This window comes from Arachis hypogaea, chromosome 17 (genome assembly GCF_003086295.3).
Source record: "Arachis hypogaea cultivar Tifrunner chromosome 17, arahy.Tifrunner.gnm2.J5K5, whole genome shotgun sequence".
Classification (NCBI taxonomy): domain Eukaryota; kingdom Viridiplantae; phylum Streptophyta; class Magnoliopsida; order Fabales; family Fabaceae; genus Arachis; species Arachis hypogaea.
The window spans coordinates 13,431,168-13,448,302 of record NC_092052.1 but is presented as its reverse complement, the minus strand read 5'-3'; the positions used below and the strand labels follow the sequence as shown (position 1 = coordinate 13,448,302).

Genomic DNA, 17,135 nt, shown 5'->3' with positions numbered 1-17,135 from the left:
CTTCCAGACCGAGTTTCAGCAGTACAGAGCTAACAAGGTCCTCATACCTCGTCGTAGGCATGACGATAATACAGAGAGGATCCTTATCAGTGAACTTCACACCGGAACGAGTTTTCTTCTTAATGGATCCTCTGTGGTGAACCAACACAGCGAAACTCTCCTCACTAGCCATGTAACCCCACTCTAATGATAGCAACTCACCTTCACACCATATATATACAGCTCTCCTCCTCACTAATTCGAACCATGCTAGTACGAAATATGGTCTGTGTAATTCGAACCAAGCTGGTTCGAATTAATTTACGTGTAAATCGAACCTATTTGGTTCGAATTACTTGGAAAGTGAGTTCGAATCTATTTGGTTCGAACTATATAGAAATGTCCTTTGGTTGATTGATGAATCAGATTTTGCTTTGGCTTATTTGTGTAAATTTGATATCCCTTTGGCTTGTTTAGGTTTTTTACCCTAAAAATAATGATAAATTTATTCATTAAATTTTTATATAGGTATCTTTTGATTATATTAAATACAAAAATATCAAATGATTTTAACTTTAAATTTCTTGTAAAATAATCTCTAATAATTTTATTTATTTATTATTATTATTATTATTATTATTATTATTAATTACATAATAATATTATACCATGATTTTTTATATTTTCTAAATAAAAATAATGATAAATTTATTCATTAGATATATATATATATATATATATATATATATATATATATATATATATAGTCACTCAATAATAATAATAATAATAATAATAATAATAATAATAATAATAATAATAGAGATTATTTTACAAGAAATTCAAAGTTAAAATTATTTGATATTTTTGTATTTAATATAATAAAAAGATGTACTATTTTAAAAAATATGTATTTAATATAAGTACAAATTAAAATATTTTCTTTTAATACATATTTTTTAATACAAACATATATTTTTTTTTTACATAGGACATCTTTTGATTATATTAAATACAAAAATATCAAATGTTTTAATTAACCTTAAATTTCTTGTAAAATAATTTCTAATAATTTTATCATTATTATTATTATTATTATTATTATTATTATTATTATTATTATTATTAAGTGACTATATTATATATATATATAAAAGAATTTAATGAATAAATTTATCATTATTTTTATCCAAAAAATACAAAAAATATAGTACAATATTATTGTGCAATTAATAATAATAATTATTTTATTTTTGGACGGAGGACTATTATGTCTAATAGAGAGAAACGTTGAGGATTGATTTGTACATTAGTTTTTCTTGGAGACTAAAATGTCCGTTTTTAAAATCTTTGGGGACTAATCTGGGTAATTATTCTGCCGAAAAATGAACTGGGGACTGATTTATCTGCCGGAGTAAGACCTTGGGATTGATCTGTGTATTAATTTTTCTTAGGGACTAAAATGTTTGATTCTAAAATCCTTGGGCTGATTTGAGTAATTACTCTTTATTTAATATTGCTTTCTAGAAGGTGTAGGTGTAAGAAGGTTTTAAAGTTTAAACCTATAATGTCACCATTAAAATATAAATTTAACTAACATATATTAGGGTGTAAAAAATTTTAAATATTTTTATTTGATAAAAGCAAAATAAATATATTAAAAATTTAAATTTTTTATATTTTTAATAAACAAATTTTTAATTTATAAATTTAATATATGTCTTAAAGTTATATAATAAAAAAAAACCCTTAAAATATATGAAGGGTAGCTGTTAAACTAATTGATTATTTTGTTATATTTTTGAATTATTGACATTTATTATTATCTCAGCTTTGTATTTAGTAATAAAAATGCATTATGGGAAGATTTCAAAATAGTGAAAATACATTTGAATGCTAAAAATTATTCGTAAGTAGTAGATTAAATGCAAATGATAACAGCTCAAAATAAATTATGACAACAAGGAAGTTAATAAAAAACAAAAAATGCATGGTCATAAAAAGGTAAACATTAAAGTACATGATACAAAAATTTTATTAAAAAAGTAAAAGGGTTTATAAATTTAAATTTGTGATTATATGACTACTGTATACGTCAAAGGCTTCTAATTACTAGACTGATAAATAATCGATCAAAAAGATTTTTTTGCACATTTACTACGAAGAATTTCTTTCAATTTTTTTTAATTATTTAATAAGGTATACTTTTTTATTATTTAATATCTTTTTTTATAATTTTTTTTATCTCATTAAAAGAATGTAAGATGAGAGATTATAATTTATCAAATAATTGAAAAAAAATTGAGAGGATGAATTCTCCAAAATATATTACTTGACACCAAGAGATTGAAGCTTATAAAGTAAAAAGATAAAAACTTTCTCTACCAATAAAGAATAACGTCAAAAATCTTAATTAAACATTTTAAAGACGAACCACATTTATACTTAAACACGTAAAGATATGATTTATTTGAGATAATATTCAATTTGATCCCTGATCTTATACATGAGTTTCAATTTAGTCTCTTAAGATTTTAATTGCCTCTATTTAGTCCTCGAAATTTATAAATGTGCCTCATATTAGTCCATGAGACCATTTTTAGTATAAAAACGTTAATAGAGCGCTGTTGTAGACTATCACATGTCACGTTAAAACTTGTAAAATGATACAGTTTTGGTTTTGACATTTAAATAGCTCAAAAATGGCATCGTGTTACTTATTTTGTTAGGTAAAATTTTAATAAACATCATTTAAGATGTTTTTAGGTTATTTGAGTGCCAAAACCAAAACGACATCATTTTATAAAGTTTAGTGTGGCATCCGGCTGTCACGACAGTATTCCGTTAACGTTTGTACGTTGAAAATTGTTTCAAGAACTAACATGAGTTATGTTCACAAAGTTTGGGGACTAAATAGAGACAATTGAAACTTCAGAGACTAAATTGAGACTCGCGTGTAAGTTTAGGGACCAAATTGAGTATTATCTCGATTTATTTTAATTAAATTTGCATAAAATATTTTTAAGCATATTATTATTTAAAAAATATATATATAAAAATTTGTGGTACAATCGTAGAAGTAAAGAAATAATTTTTGGATAATTTTTTATTGAGAAAAATTCATGAATCAACAACTAATCTAAATTGAAAATTTTCATAATTCAATAATTATTTACGTAGTTGCTTTTGATAGAAAAAATTATTTAGATAAATTGCATTTAAATGAATAAAATTCATATACAATTGTCTATAAGAGAACATAATTTCTTTATCTTAAACTCAAATTCTGCAATTAAGTTACTATTTTATGCATAATAAATTTATTAATTATTAATTCTAACAACTTGAATTTTTTTTATATGTGTCCATTAAAATTTTGAAAACTTAAACACTTGAGTCTACAAATTACGAGTTGGGGGTACTCATTACGAAAAATTTGTAAAATCGAAGAATAAAAAAAAATTCAATCTGAAATTCAAGGAATAAAAACGTTAACTCTTAATCTTAGAATCATAATATGTAAAAGAGTTAAGTACCTTTTTCGTCCTTAACAACTTGAGTCAAAATCGAAATCGTTCTTGACTTTTTTATCTTATTAAAATCATCCTTAATGTTACAAAACGTTATAAAATCATCATTTTATTCATAAATAATAATTTTCAGACAATTTCACCCTTTCAGAAAAATAAAAATATTAAAAAATATATTAAAAAACAAAACAAACACTCCCCTACCCTCCCGTATCTCTTCACTCTCTTTTGGTCTTTCTCTTCTCTCCCTTTCTGCCACCCCACTACTTTTGCCTCCGCCTCCTTCTCCACCTTCTTCTCCCTCTCCATCAGTAACCTCAACTCTTCCTCTATTGGTACCGGCCTCGCCTTTTAAGTTTTAACATAGCTGCATATCTGACCAAGGCTTGAACAGTTGAACCACCTGTTGGTTAAGGAAACAAAGGCACCTGTGAGCTAAATTACGTGTTCATTAGTTTGTTCCACAGCAAAAGCCTAAAATGGTAATGATAATGCACCCAAGTCTATAAACAATGCAATTAATTTCCAATCTTTCCGCGTTTATTCCCATGTTTTTTCTATTGTATTTTAAGTTATTAAATATGAACTAATCTAGTTTGAGTTAAAGTCAACACACTATGAACAACACAAATATTCTTTATCCAATATCCATCCACAATTAGAAACTCAACCTTAAAATTAGTTTAAAAAAGAAATACCTTGTAAATACAAAATCCCTACATTGCACTCTGCAGCATAGTTTCTGAGTTTTGCAGATTTCAGGAACAAATCAAGGGGTCTTTGCTTTTCTCCTCTCCCCAATACATGCGCCCAGCGTCCACCATGGCAAGTGAAAACCCACGCGACGCTGCCTTCTCGAACGACTCTAGTGCCTTTTCTACGTTCTGCTTCCCCTGTGGCTTCCGTGCTTGAACTTCTTCCCCTATCAGAGCAGCATCATTGCCTCCCTCAGTGGCCGTAATGCCTCCCACCACGACCGGCACACCACCGACGCTACCTTCAGGGTTGGGTCATCAAACGACGCCGCTATTTTCGCCATCACGTCGTACGGTAGTGCCGAGAAGCTAGCGCCAACGTCGGAAGGTGCAGCTGGCAAGGCAAGAAAGGGAGAGAGAAGCCAGCGCCGACGTTGGAAGATCCCCGCCCTCTTTCCTACCGTCACCTCCATCTTCTTTCTTTCCTTTTCTTTCTTCTCCCTCTTTTGTTCCTTTCTTCATTTTGGTTTTTCTGTTTTAGGTGGGAACTGGGAAGGGATGGGAGAATGGTTGGGTGGGGTGAGTACTGAGTAGTGATAATAAGAAAAGGGTATTTATGTTATTTCAAAAATTATTATGTTCAAAAGGATGATTTTAAAACATTCAATAACATTGAGGATAATTTTAATAATAAAAAAAAGTGGGGGAAGATTTTGATTTTGACCCAAGACGTTAGGGACGAAAAAAGTAATTATAATAACCCTTTGCAAAATTTGATTCAAAATCCAACTCCTAAATTCATAAATTGAAGTAGTAACCTATGATTGATAGAAGTAACCGTTAGAGTTCGAACTTTATAAGAAAAATGAGCAAAATAAAAAATTTCACTTTAAAGAATGAGACGTTTTGATTGAGATCTGAAACTCAAAAAGCCTTTCTTAAAAGAAAGACATACTAAATCTGGGAGTTTGTTCTAAAATGTTTTTTTAAGTCAATTATTACTAAGAATCGAGTTCAAGAGTATATAAAGTCTTAAGAAATCATTTTCGATTATTATCTCATATTCTAAGAAGATTACATAGAAGATGATACAAGGATGATGGTAATTCTTCATCAATTGACATAATACCTAATAATTTATTTTATGAGTTTAATGGCTACGTTATATCTATTATTTCCCTCTTAAAACAATGTTACAATATTGATTATATATACACTTACAGAAATGTATGTGACTCATATGATACCCAACAAAACATCAAGCAACCTATGAAAAGATAACTCATTCTTCTAAATCAACTAAATCTAAAAAGTAATTCATAATATCAGAATGATATAAAGAGATGAACTCGTAATATTATAAGATATAACCTCGTGAAATATGTATTATTTTAAATATATACACTCAGATATGATTTTTAGCTTAATACCTCTCATGATCTGTACTAATTTGAGCGTTGAAATTTTTTCAGGTACAATTCTTACTGTAAAAATAATAAACACAATACATTGATTCAGAATAGAAAAATGATGATAATTTCGTATTTCAAACCTACTTTCTTTACAAATTTTATTCGAATAACTCCTAGAGGCAAAAGAAAAAAAAAACATCAATTGATTAAAATAAAAACAAAATTTTTTTTATAAGAAAAAAGAATCTCGGTTTTTGAAATATAGTAAAAGTGATTATTTTATCAGACTATAAAAAGTTTAAATATAAAATATCAAGCATTTAACATGAATATAATTCCTGATAACTTGATATAACGATGCTTCGTTCCTCGTTCGTGGTTTACAAAGCGTGCATTTAAATGCTTACACAGAGAATAGCTAATCTTATTACTAAGGTTCTAAAAATTGGATTGGATCGATCGATTTAATTAGATTAATTAAATATGATCATTTGATTAATTCAGTTGACTCCAAAATTATGTTGTAAAAAAATAATAAAAAATCAATTGAACCGATAATTAATCAATAAATCGGACAAATTTTTAAAAGTATCGGTCTTTTATTATTGCTCCAAAACAGTGTTATTTTAATGCGAGAAAAAAAAGAAAAAAGAAAACCCATTTCGGAACCCACATAGCTGACCCAAGTCATCCAACCCCTTTTGCGAAGAGCTCTCATCACACCTCAACTTTAAGATAGCATTTGGTGGAGAGATAGAGACAGAAAGATTGAGACAGAGAGACAGAGACTAAGAGACAGAGATTGAAATAAATCTCAATATTCTGTTTGGTGTAAAATGGGAGATAGAAATTGAAATAAAAATGAAACTCTAATTTAATTTGCACAAAGGGTAAAATTATAATTAATTAATTGAAATGAGGGTATTTTAGGTATAAAATGTTATTAAAGTTTCAGTCTCCATTTCTAAAAATTTTAGTCCCCTGTATCCCCACTTTTTGGAGGTACTGAAATACTGAAATTTTGGAGACAGAGACAGTTTTAGTACCAATCTCTGAACCAACAATCATGATACTGAGTCTCAATCTCCCAATCTCTGTCTCAATACCTCAAAACAAACACTACCTAATTTCCTCTTCCAGTCTTTCTCCAACTCAAACGAAGGCCACTGTCCCTACCATAATCGATGCTGGATCGAAGTTGTTGTCACCGGGCAGAAGGAACTCCAACGGGCAGAAAGAACTCACCGTTGCGGATCGAAGCTGCTGTCAGCGGCGTCGTTGTCTGCTCGTCTGAACTACGAAGCTTCCCTGGTCGGCGTTGTCTGGTCGTTTGAAGATTCTCTGTCAATGTCATCAGACATCTGTTCTACCGTCGTGACCTAGATGCCTTCTCTGCTTTCTGTCGCGATGAGTTGTAATGGTTTTTCAATTAATTTTTTTATTTTGTTAATTAACTATATGAATTGCTGGTTGCTGCAGTAAAGAATTTTGTTCATTGATTTGAATTCAGTTAATTTTTTTATTTGATTAATTATATGAATTGATGCAGAATTTTTCTATTTTTTAGTAATTCTGTGTTTTCTTAATTTAGTCCGCTGATTTGAACTCAATTGATTTTTTTATTTGGTTAATTATATGAATTGATGTAGGATTCTTCTGCTATTCAATAATTCTATTTTTTTAATTTAGTCCACTGATTTGAATTCAGTTAATTTTTTTATTTGGTTAATCATTCTATAATTTTAGATTTTGCTGAAATTATTATAATGCCTGCTGTATGTAATTTGTAATTTGTATGTAATTTAGATGGAACAAGTATAGAGTGATCAACAATTACAAGATAATGTCATTCAAAAATTTCAAACATTTATATGGATTTTGATTTTTTTTTTAGTTATAAACTTTAATATTTAAAGTTATTTATGAAATTTTAACATAAATTATAAAAAATTTATTGTGTAAAATTATCAAATTTTAAATTTTATTAATTTAAAAATTACTAAATTTAAATATTTAAAATTATATATTAAAATTTATTATAATTTTATTATATATTTAATTAAATCAGTTTAACTACAATTTGATTCCAATTAAATTATTCAATTAGTCACTTGACTAATTTAATGACCCATTCGATTCTCACAATCTTGCCATTTCCATGGATCATGGGTTACTTAAACGGTGCTCATTGTTTTTATTTTCAAAGCTATACTATTACTTGTTGAAATGTGTTAAACGATTTTTATGGGATCCAACCAATGTGAATATAATTTACAGAAAAAGAAATATACTGGAAGCAATAATAGTATAATACCTCATTGTTTATTGTATTTCTCATTTTAAGTTATTACTAGAAAATAGAAATTATTTTTAAATTATAAAGAAGAGTTCATAAATAATTTTTAAGAGTAAAGCGTTTTATATATTTATTCTTTTAAATAATTATTTTTATTAATATAATATTATATAATTAAATATATATAATTATTTTATATTCATAGTCCATCAAACTAATTTTATTTTTTAAATTCTCAACAATTATCAAAAAGGTCTCAAGTAAATTTTTACATAAATAATTGTAATTAGAAACTTTAAAATATATTCAATAATTATTTTGTGTTCGAAAAATCATTTTAACAAAAATTTTATTGATAACCGTTGAAAATTATTACATAAATAACGTAAAAATTTTTTCTATTTTGTCCTTCTAAATTCAGATTTTTTATTTTAATAGGGAAGAGTGAATAGAGTTTTACGTTAATATTACAAAAAATAGAGTTTTACAGTGTTTTGGAAGCGCTGTTCTGTGTAAGCATAATACGCAGAATACGTATTGCACTGACAATACACAATCTGTGTTTTTACAATACGCAAACTGTTTATTGTAATTTAATATTAAAATAATACAATACGCAATATGCATATTGTCTTTATAAATTAAAAAAATTTTGATCCGACAATTCGCACTCTGCGAATTCTATAACCTCCATAATTTTGTAAAACACCATAACTTCCAATATTAAAAAATTATACCAATTTTTATTCAATATCCAAAAAAATTAACTTCTAAATTCAGCCACTTACTTTTGTTTAATTGTTAAATTAGTAATAGAGATGCAAAATAATTGTGTATTATTATTATTATTATTATTATTTTGTATTCTCTTAAAATTATAGAAAAATAATGTATGCTCTTCCTGTCTCACTATTTCTCACTATTTCGTTAGTTGAAGAATATCACTTTCACATTTAATATCTTAAAGATTTTATAAAAAAAAATAAAAATAAAATGTATTTTCTATTTCTGTTTTTTCACGCGCCGATGATGCGCGTGAGGAATCTAGATTCCCTGATTCCCAATGCGGTATTTAACGGCATCCTTGCTCCATTTTCGTATATAGCTTCAAAGAACGCATATGGCCACACAACTTCTCCAAAACTCTTCAGTTTCATCACTCAACGTCGATTCGGTAACCCGGTTCCTTTCAGAGGCTTCTTCGTTTCCTTCTTTTTCTTCTTGTTCCTTCAGCTGAAGAAGGGGTTCATCACTCTCGGTATCGTTGACTCTTCGCCACTCTGCTAAATTCTTGTCATATTTTATTAATGGTTCTTGAGAATTGTTTGGTTTTACCCTTTGCGAGAATGGCTCTGGTATGCTGCAAAGATTGAATCGTTTTAGTGTATGAATGGTGAAATTCGTGTTCAATTTTGAAATTTGGGAATCGAAAGTTGCGTAATCTTGGTGGAGAATATAATATTAGAATAGGAATAGGAATAGGAATACAGGTTTAATGTCTATTAGTTTTAATTTGTCTTGTGAGGGATTGCAATTGCATGATGTTCTTGTTTTTATTATTATTTAGAGTTAATTGCGTGGCGCAGTTTAGTTGTATTATGAATGTAGTTCATTGGGAATTAGGGATATTCTTATATGGTTAAAATTGCTATGCTGTAGATAAGTTTCATCCCCTTGTCTCTGAGATTCTCCATTTGTTTCTTCCTTTGTTTTTTCTTGCATGATTCCCAGTGATTTGTGCTTAGTGTGATAGGGATAACCCTCCCTCTTTGAGCTTACCTTTTGGGATGAAATTCTTGTAATTCTTGTAATTCTTGTAAGGGGCAAGAGAGTGCATAACTTATCCATGCGTTGTTGTTATCTTATTTTATTCTTTTTCTTGTGATCTTAATAGTGTGTAAACCATGGGTGATGCAATTGATTTGACTGGTGATGGAGGAGTCACTAAAACCATTCTGATAAAAAGCAAGCTAGATGCTGTGTCTCCAACAGAAGATTTTCCTCTTGTTGATGGTAATGCTTGTGCCTGTTAATGTTATGTTAATACTTGATTCATAGCCTTGTTCCACTCATCAAGTGATGAATGAGTGATTTTCTGTCTTTTATACTTTATCAACTACAATATTGGATGATTGATGATTAATAATGTTACTCTAAATAATTGGTCTAGACATATCTCATGGTTAATGTGCTTCTGTGGATGAGATTATTCTCTATTTCTATAATTGTCATCCTTAGAAGCAGTTTTGGCAATGTACTTTTATAACTTGTTCTATTCTATCGGATTGTCGAGTGTAAAATTATTAGAGCACCTTTGTAATATTGTTTTCCATGCCAGTGCATTATGAAGGCACACTTGCTGATACTGGTGAAGTATTTGACACAACACATGAGGATAACTCTATCTTCACTTTTGAGATTGGAAGTGCCAGTGTTATCAGGGCTTGGGACATTGCTGTGAGAACCATGAAGGTTAAACCAAACACACTTTTCATGAGGTGTAACCTTTAAATAAAAACTTTTCATCATCTTATGATTTTTGCTGGTTTTTACTAGGTTGGAGAAATTGCAAAAATAACATGCAAGCCAGAGTATGCGTATGGCAGTGCAGGAGCGCCACCGGATATTCCCCCTGGGTACTAACCTCATTTTATGCTTAAATTGTTTTTGCTCCCGTACATAATTATTGTTACATATTTTCTTTAACGAAATATTTAACTCAGAAATGAAAAAGCTGCAATGATTCAAGAGAAAGTTGGTTATTTCTTACAGCTTGGTTTTTCATCTAAATTTGATTATCATGAGAAGTTGCACCTAACTGTGAATGCAAATTTATGATTTATTTTTATTGCATCGCAGTGCGACACTCATCTTCGAAGTTGAGCTAGTTTCCTGTCGACCTCGTAAGGGATCAAGCCTCGGAAGTGTTTCAGAGGAGAGGGCTAGGCTAGAGTAAGTAGCACATGTTACACCAACCATTTTATTGCATCTGAACTTCTCAAAAGTTTAGGGTTGTTTTTCTTTCTTTCTATTTTTGCTAGGATGTATGCTAGTTTTTCTTGGAAAGTAATTTGGTGTGTCTATTATTTGACATGAAAATGAAAGAGAGATAAAGAAGCAAAGAGAAATGGCGGCTGCTGCGAAGGAGGAAGAGAAGAAGAAGAGAGAAGAAGCAAAGGCGGCGGCTGCTGCTCGTGTGCAGGCCAAGTTAGAATCCAAGAAAGGAAAGGGCAAAGGGAAAGGAAAGTAGGGTGTTAATCAAATAGCTACTAGTGTCTTTTATCCCTTACCCATGAGTCTATACTGAACAATGTAGGAATCAAATGCCACATTAATGATACAAAATATTATAGGTTTTGGTACTTTAGAATGAACAAAAACAATAATCATCATTAAATGACGTGTTTTCTTATTGCAATAGTATTCTAAAAGATCCTATAGCATAATTTTCCTTGCTCTGTTGCTGAGTTGATTATCCAGTCGGTTAAGCATATAATATCTTTCTTTGTATACTATGAATTTAGGTACAACAAAGGAATGAAGTTGGTATTTTGGTTTTTCCATTTCCATCTTGGTTGTATTTCTTTAAAGTTTAATTTGTTAAAATGATTTTATTTTAAACAATTAATCGTATTTATTATTTGCAAAACTTTTGAAAGAATGGAAGATGTGAGTCAAATAATTACTAGTAAGAAAATGCATAATGACCTCAGTTGTTTGTGTTTTTAGAATAAAATAAGTGTTTCTTTAAACCAAAAAAAAAAAAAAGTTTCTGAAAAAAGGGCAGAAAAAATAAACAGTTTTTCTACGTTTTCTAATAAGCTTTTGCCACAAACAAAAGTTGAAGAGAATATAAAGATGTATTATCACTATTGTTTATAAAAAATTTCTTCCTAAAATTTTCCTAACAAAAAAAAAAAAACCTGATCTAACCTTATATTATTACAAAAATTAATAAAAAATATAATGTAAAAGTTCATAAAACAAATATGCATATGACGAACGAGTGAAAATTTAAACCTAAATTTCTATTTTTTTTTGCACAAATATTTAGCATCACACAACTGTAATTAAATTTACTAATCATACATAAAGAGTGTTTGATATTATAAAATATGAAAGTACTGAACGTTCTGTTTAAATAAAAATAAGTTTGTAAAGTTAGGAATACTTAAACTGAGATTTATTTATTTATATAAAGAAAACTCTCACAAGATAGAGAGAGTCATCAGCGGCTCAAAACCTTGCTGATGTCAACAGTATGGCATGATATTACGGTATATATATTGTCATAACTGTCTTCACTTTTTAGAGACACAAAAGATAAAACAAGTCTCCATAGCCTAAGCATATTTGTGTCCCACATCAGTATATTTCAATTTTCTAACCGAACAACCGTAAAAAGAGATCCCAGGAAGGTGAAGAAAAAAATAACTGTAAAAAATATGCTGTACAAAAGCAGGCCAAGAAACTTGGTAATTTCAGTGGCAAGCATAAGATTCATATTATATAGTTGTTACATGCTAACCCTCAAATCCCTACTATTGTAATTACAAAACTACTAGTCATAAAGCCACTTGTTTTGATGCATTCACGTTAGTTACAGCTGTTTAAAACAATCAGAACCTCATTCACAAAAAAAAATTAGAGTAGGACATCAAACCATATCTGCAATATCATTAGCTCCACTTTCATTCCACCCAGATCCCGCTCTGAATTTGCAGACGGGGCATGTTCCTTGTTGTCGCAGCCAGGGATCAATGCAATTCGCATGAAACTTCAAAAACAAGCTTTGCATCAGTCAGATTGCCTCAGATATATATAAAGATTATAAACTTCAATGAAATTTTGCATAAATGATTTTTCTTCCTAGTAAAATAACTCTCAAGACAAATTGGACATCAAATCTAAGTAAGGCAAGTAACATGCCCAGATGCCAGCAATATAAATATGGTGCTAACCTAATTGCATCCATGTCTCGATCTAAATGGCCCAGCTCAAATTGAAAAAACTCAGCAATATAACAAGGGTCATGCCAGCAACATAATTCAAGATATCCAATTTCAACCATCGGTAAGATCAGATATACTTTCAATCTCAATTATAATTGTTGGCCACATGTAAAGCCTATTCTAGCAACTTATAAAGGTCAAGGTGACTGGTTGGAGTTAACTAAATTAAAGCAGACTCAAGGCTGTTGTTTGGTTTATAGACTCAGGGTCTTGGAACTCATACTATTCAGCATTATTATGCCTGCAACATAGGATCAGAAGCCAAAGTAGCAGTTGTATTCTGTTATAGTTAGTTAAGTATCCATTCTACACCAGCTGTACATAACACCTAGTCTAGTATAGTAGCTACTTTGGAGTTAGGAGTAGCTCAGGTTGTAATATAGAATTGATGAGTGAGCTTCCAACAACAACAAAGCCTTGTCCCACTAAGTGGGGTCGGCTACATGAATCAAATGACGCCATTGTGCTCTGTCATGTATCATGTCTACAGAGAGACCGTTTACAATGATGCCATTGATGAGTGAGCTTCCACTTCTAAATAATGCAACCTGTCATACTAAGTCTTTACTCTTAACAAGATTTTTGAAGTACCAGCTTCAGTTGATCAGAATTTTCTCTCCTTGACCGATTGCTCATTTTCTCTGTCTCTTGGAAACTCACACACTTACAATTGAAAACAAAAAATTTTCTATGCAAATAAAAACTAAAGATATGGGATGATTGTATAAACCTGATGCAAGCAGGGCAAGCTACGAAGTACATCCCCAATGTTAACTTGCTCCAAACATACACTGCAAGTCAGCTCATCATCAGCGGCTTTCATGCTTCCAGCTACATTTGAATTGTCTTGCTTCTTCTGCCACAAATAAAATGAAGCAATAAGTTATTTCAATCTGTCACTCTACACTAAGCTCAGACCATAGAGATTTGCTAGAAAAGCATGTGATCAGAAGCTTTTGTTATCAGCTCCCCATAAAAAATATAAAAACATCTATCAAACAAGAGATCTGCTTAAGAGAACAAAACATATTGCATCATATAGACTGATACACAATACAGGCAGTGGATTTTCATTCCCTAATAACTTTATATACACGAAATACTACCTATCTAAAGAAATTGGCAAATAAAGTTGTCAATAATGACAAATGTGAGGATATTGATGTGTTCATAATGGTAATGCAATATAGTCAAAGCACAGGAAAGGCAAGCACTAATATTAAGTATGAACACTCCTAGAAAAAAGTGGAATTGTCAACGGATGCAATATATGTCACTTGTTTAAGCCAATTAGCCAAAATAAAACAAAATAACCAAAGATGTAGTTGCTACCTCCGCAGGAGTGGAAGATGACCCCTGTTGCATTGAGGAACCAGTGCCACTGCTGTAAGCAAATGCAGCTTCTTGTCAAGAAACCAGAATTATAAATTTATAATTTCTAAGAAGCGTATATAGAATCTTGCAAAATCATGTCACAGGCTCCTTTAAATTGGTGAATAATAAAAATATAAAGATTAGAAGAAATTTTTTTTTTGAAAACAATTGGTGCAGTTTTGAAGAATGCAATAAATAATAATTCGTTATCACAACTGGGGTTCTCATCTAATTAGAATTACTCTTAGAGATAGAATTAATCTGACCGTTACTTACTTTTGTGGACCAGAAACCTTGTATTTGTGTACAGGAAGTGCATTTATCTCTTCCTCGGTCATGGAAGGTGCAGTAGGAACATTATCAGAATCAAGAGCCCTTAGTGTTTCATAATCTGTACAAAGTAAAAAAAAAAATTACATGAATAAAACATTCTACATAACTCTAGTACATGTGAAATATACACCTTGATAAAGTTCCGCAGAATTAGATTCAAAAGGTTCTAAACAGCTAAGTGGAAAAATGAATAAAATTTCACGACCTAGCTCATCAAACTCCCGATCAAGAAGTGCAAGTTGAAGTCTGAGGCCTTGTAGGCGTCCTCTGGTGGCAAGGGCAATTGATGGCGGCATATGCAACCGCAGCTCAGTGTGGCCTAAAAGCCCACTAGCTGCTGCTGCATGAGCTTGAGCCTGTGCTTGAAGCTGTTGACATGTTGCATACATCCTCAACATTGTAGCCATTAAGAAAACACCAAGCACCAGCCAGAGCTGCAGACAGAAATTAATAGAAGACGGCATAAATCACTTTAATCATTTAAAATCAGAGTTTACATGGAAAACATTTGTATTTATCATCTAGATTCTAGAAGATCATACCAGAAAATTTGGTGACATCTGGTGCGAGTTAAGTATCATGAACAACAAGAGAACTGAATAATGTAGGCAATATGATCAGAATAGGATAATGAGGACACAGTACACAGATAATTAAAGGGAAAAAAGAAAAACATGTGCATAATATGACAGAAGTTTAGTACCTGTGACGAGGAAAGTGAGTGAATTGGAATTACTAGGACGTGCTGGATGAACACGCTGAAGAAAAAATGGAATTAATATTTGGTTTCAGTTAATGTTTTATAAAAAATGAGACAGCCCTTTATTCAAAAAACAAAGACGCAAAAAATCATCACAATAGTCAGCTTCACTGACATCCATATGCAGATAATTGGTATAGAAGTTACATACCAATGCACGTCGCTCAGGCATAAATCCTGGAAATCCATTTTCTATGTCCGCTCTTGTTCCCCGGAATACAAAACTCATGGCTTTATGGAGTTGAAACCTAAATTAAAATTTCACCACTTGACTAAACAGAAAGCTACAATTAAAACCTGCCAATATTGTGAAACAAATCATAGTCAGACCACAAGAAATCCAACCATAAATGATAAATCAACATGATTCAAACAGATTCTCCACCATTAAAATATGATAGCTTTTTAGACAAGAAACTTTTGGAATAGCATTATATGATAGCTATTTAATGTAGAGCACACAGTGTTTTCATGGAAAATTTCCTGTCTCATATTGAGAGACTGGAAAGCTATGCTTCATTTTTTCCCCCTTCTAGCTAGATTTTGTTCTTGTCCTTTCTTCATGAAAATTTCCACCTATTTTCTTCTCAATAATTACATTTATCCAAAAAGATAAATCTCTAACTAGAAAGGTGCCAGCTACTAATTATCCACACACGGAGTACAGAAACAGACATAATTAAAGGCATGATTTTCAACAACAATTGATCCCTTACCGACTATCCTTAAGAACACACTAAAAATCAGAATCATGACAATGGCAAATCACTTCCGGGTTATTATACTTGTAATGAAGCAAGCAAAACACTGATGACCACAACCAAAAATATGATTCCTAAGATAAATCGAAAAGAACAAAAACCCCATCAAAAAATAAAAATTAAACCAAACAAAAAAAACCCTAGATCGCAATTCAGATGGATTGAACATCTTAAAAATCTCCTTAACAAAAACCGCTACTGGCCAAAAGAATCATCATGAAGCATTTTGATGCGATGATGCGTGCGAATTAGAAATCAGAGCGAAAGATGTGACTTACGAATTTGGATTTGAGGCAGTGATCGGAAAACAGAGTTTCGATCACAAACGGAACGTTCGATTGTGGTATCTCTATCGATTCAATTCTACTTCGCCACCAACAAAGATCATGACGTTGCTTTTTTGTTTTTGCTGCATTTCTTTTTGGGCTCCGTTTCTGAGTTACTTTTAATGAGGCCATATCTAATGCAGTTGTTAGTGGCCCATTCTGACCTTACATAAGTGGGCTTGGCCCAAATGTACTCATCATTTAGTTCTTGTGCCTACCTAGGAAAAATTTTTGAGAGGCCTAAAATTTTTTTAAACTTTTGATATTTGTTTAAATAGGTATATAAATTGTTTTTTTGGTTTCTCACGGTATCTCCCAATTCGGTAGGTCAAGAACTAATCCGTCGCGATACTGAGCTCTATTTAAGAGTTTGTCGCTGACCAATGAATTGCTGCATTGTTTATTTGGTTAACTTAAGTTGATTATATGTAAACTTAGGTTGGGTTTGTCAGAATATTGAGACATAAAATCATGTTTAACAGAGACATAAACAAAGATATTATATATAAAGATATTAAATTAGTATATTTTATATCTATTCTAACAAAATATAAAGATACTAATAAGAAATATAACTTTTTTTTATTATTATTTTTGTTAATTTTTTATTATTTTTTTAATTTTTTAAATTAAAAAAATAAATTAAATTCTTATAAT

The 17,135-nt window shown here is 30.5% G+C and overlaps 2 protein-coding genes across 3 annotated transcripts; one reads left to right on the top strand and one right to left on the bottom strand.

Annotated features, from left to right (window-relative positions):
• Positions 1 to 9,007: 9,007 nt before the first annotated feature.
• Positions 9,008 to 11,475, top strand: LOC112766416 (peptidyl-prolyl cis-trans isomerase FKBP20-1). The gene is made up of 6 exons (XM_025812311.3): positions 9,008 to 9,170; positions 9,807 to 9,925; positions 10,251 to 10,384; positions 10,469 to 10,548; positions 10,772 to 10,864; positions 11,018 to 11,475. The coding sequence occupies exons 2-6, from the start codon at positions 9,817 to 9,819 to the stop codon at positions 11,160 to 11,162; spliced, it is 561 nt and encodes a 186-aa protein (XP_025668096.1). The 5' UTR covers positions 9,008 to 9,170; positions 9,807 to 9,816; the 3' UTR covers positions 11,163 to 11,475.
• Positions 11,476 to 12,331: 856 nt separating this feature from the next.
• LOC112765132 (E3 ubiquitin-protein ligase SDIR1) lies at positions 12,332 to 16,595 on the bottom strand. Of its 2 annotated transcripts, none has more exons than XM_025810996.3 (9): positions 16,431 to 16,595; positions 15,543 to 15,688; positions 15,335 to 15,389; positions 15,174 to 15,226; positions 14,837 to 15,065; positions 14,575 to 14,689; positions 14,257 to 14,308; positions 13,655 to 13,780; positions 12,332 to 12,689 (listed from the first exon to the last, which is right to left on the bottom strand). In XM_025810996.3, the coding sequence occupies exons 2-9, from the start codon at positions 15,618 to 15,620 to the stop codon at positions 12,570 to 12,572; spliced, it is 828 nt and encodes a 275-aa protein (XP_025666781.1). In that variant the 5' UTR covers positions 15,621 to 15,688; positions 16,431 to 16,595; the 3' UTR covers positions 12,332 to 12,569. The 2 variants fall into 2 exon arrangements, with proteins under 2 accessions (XP_025666781.1, XP_025666782.1); XM_025810997.3 differs by having other exon boundaries at positions 14,257 to 14,305; positions 16,431 to 16,582.
• Between the last annotated feature and the right edge of the window lie 540 nt (positions 16,596 to 17,135).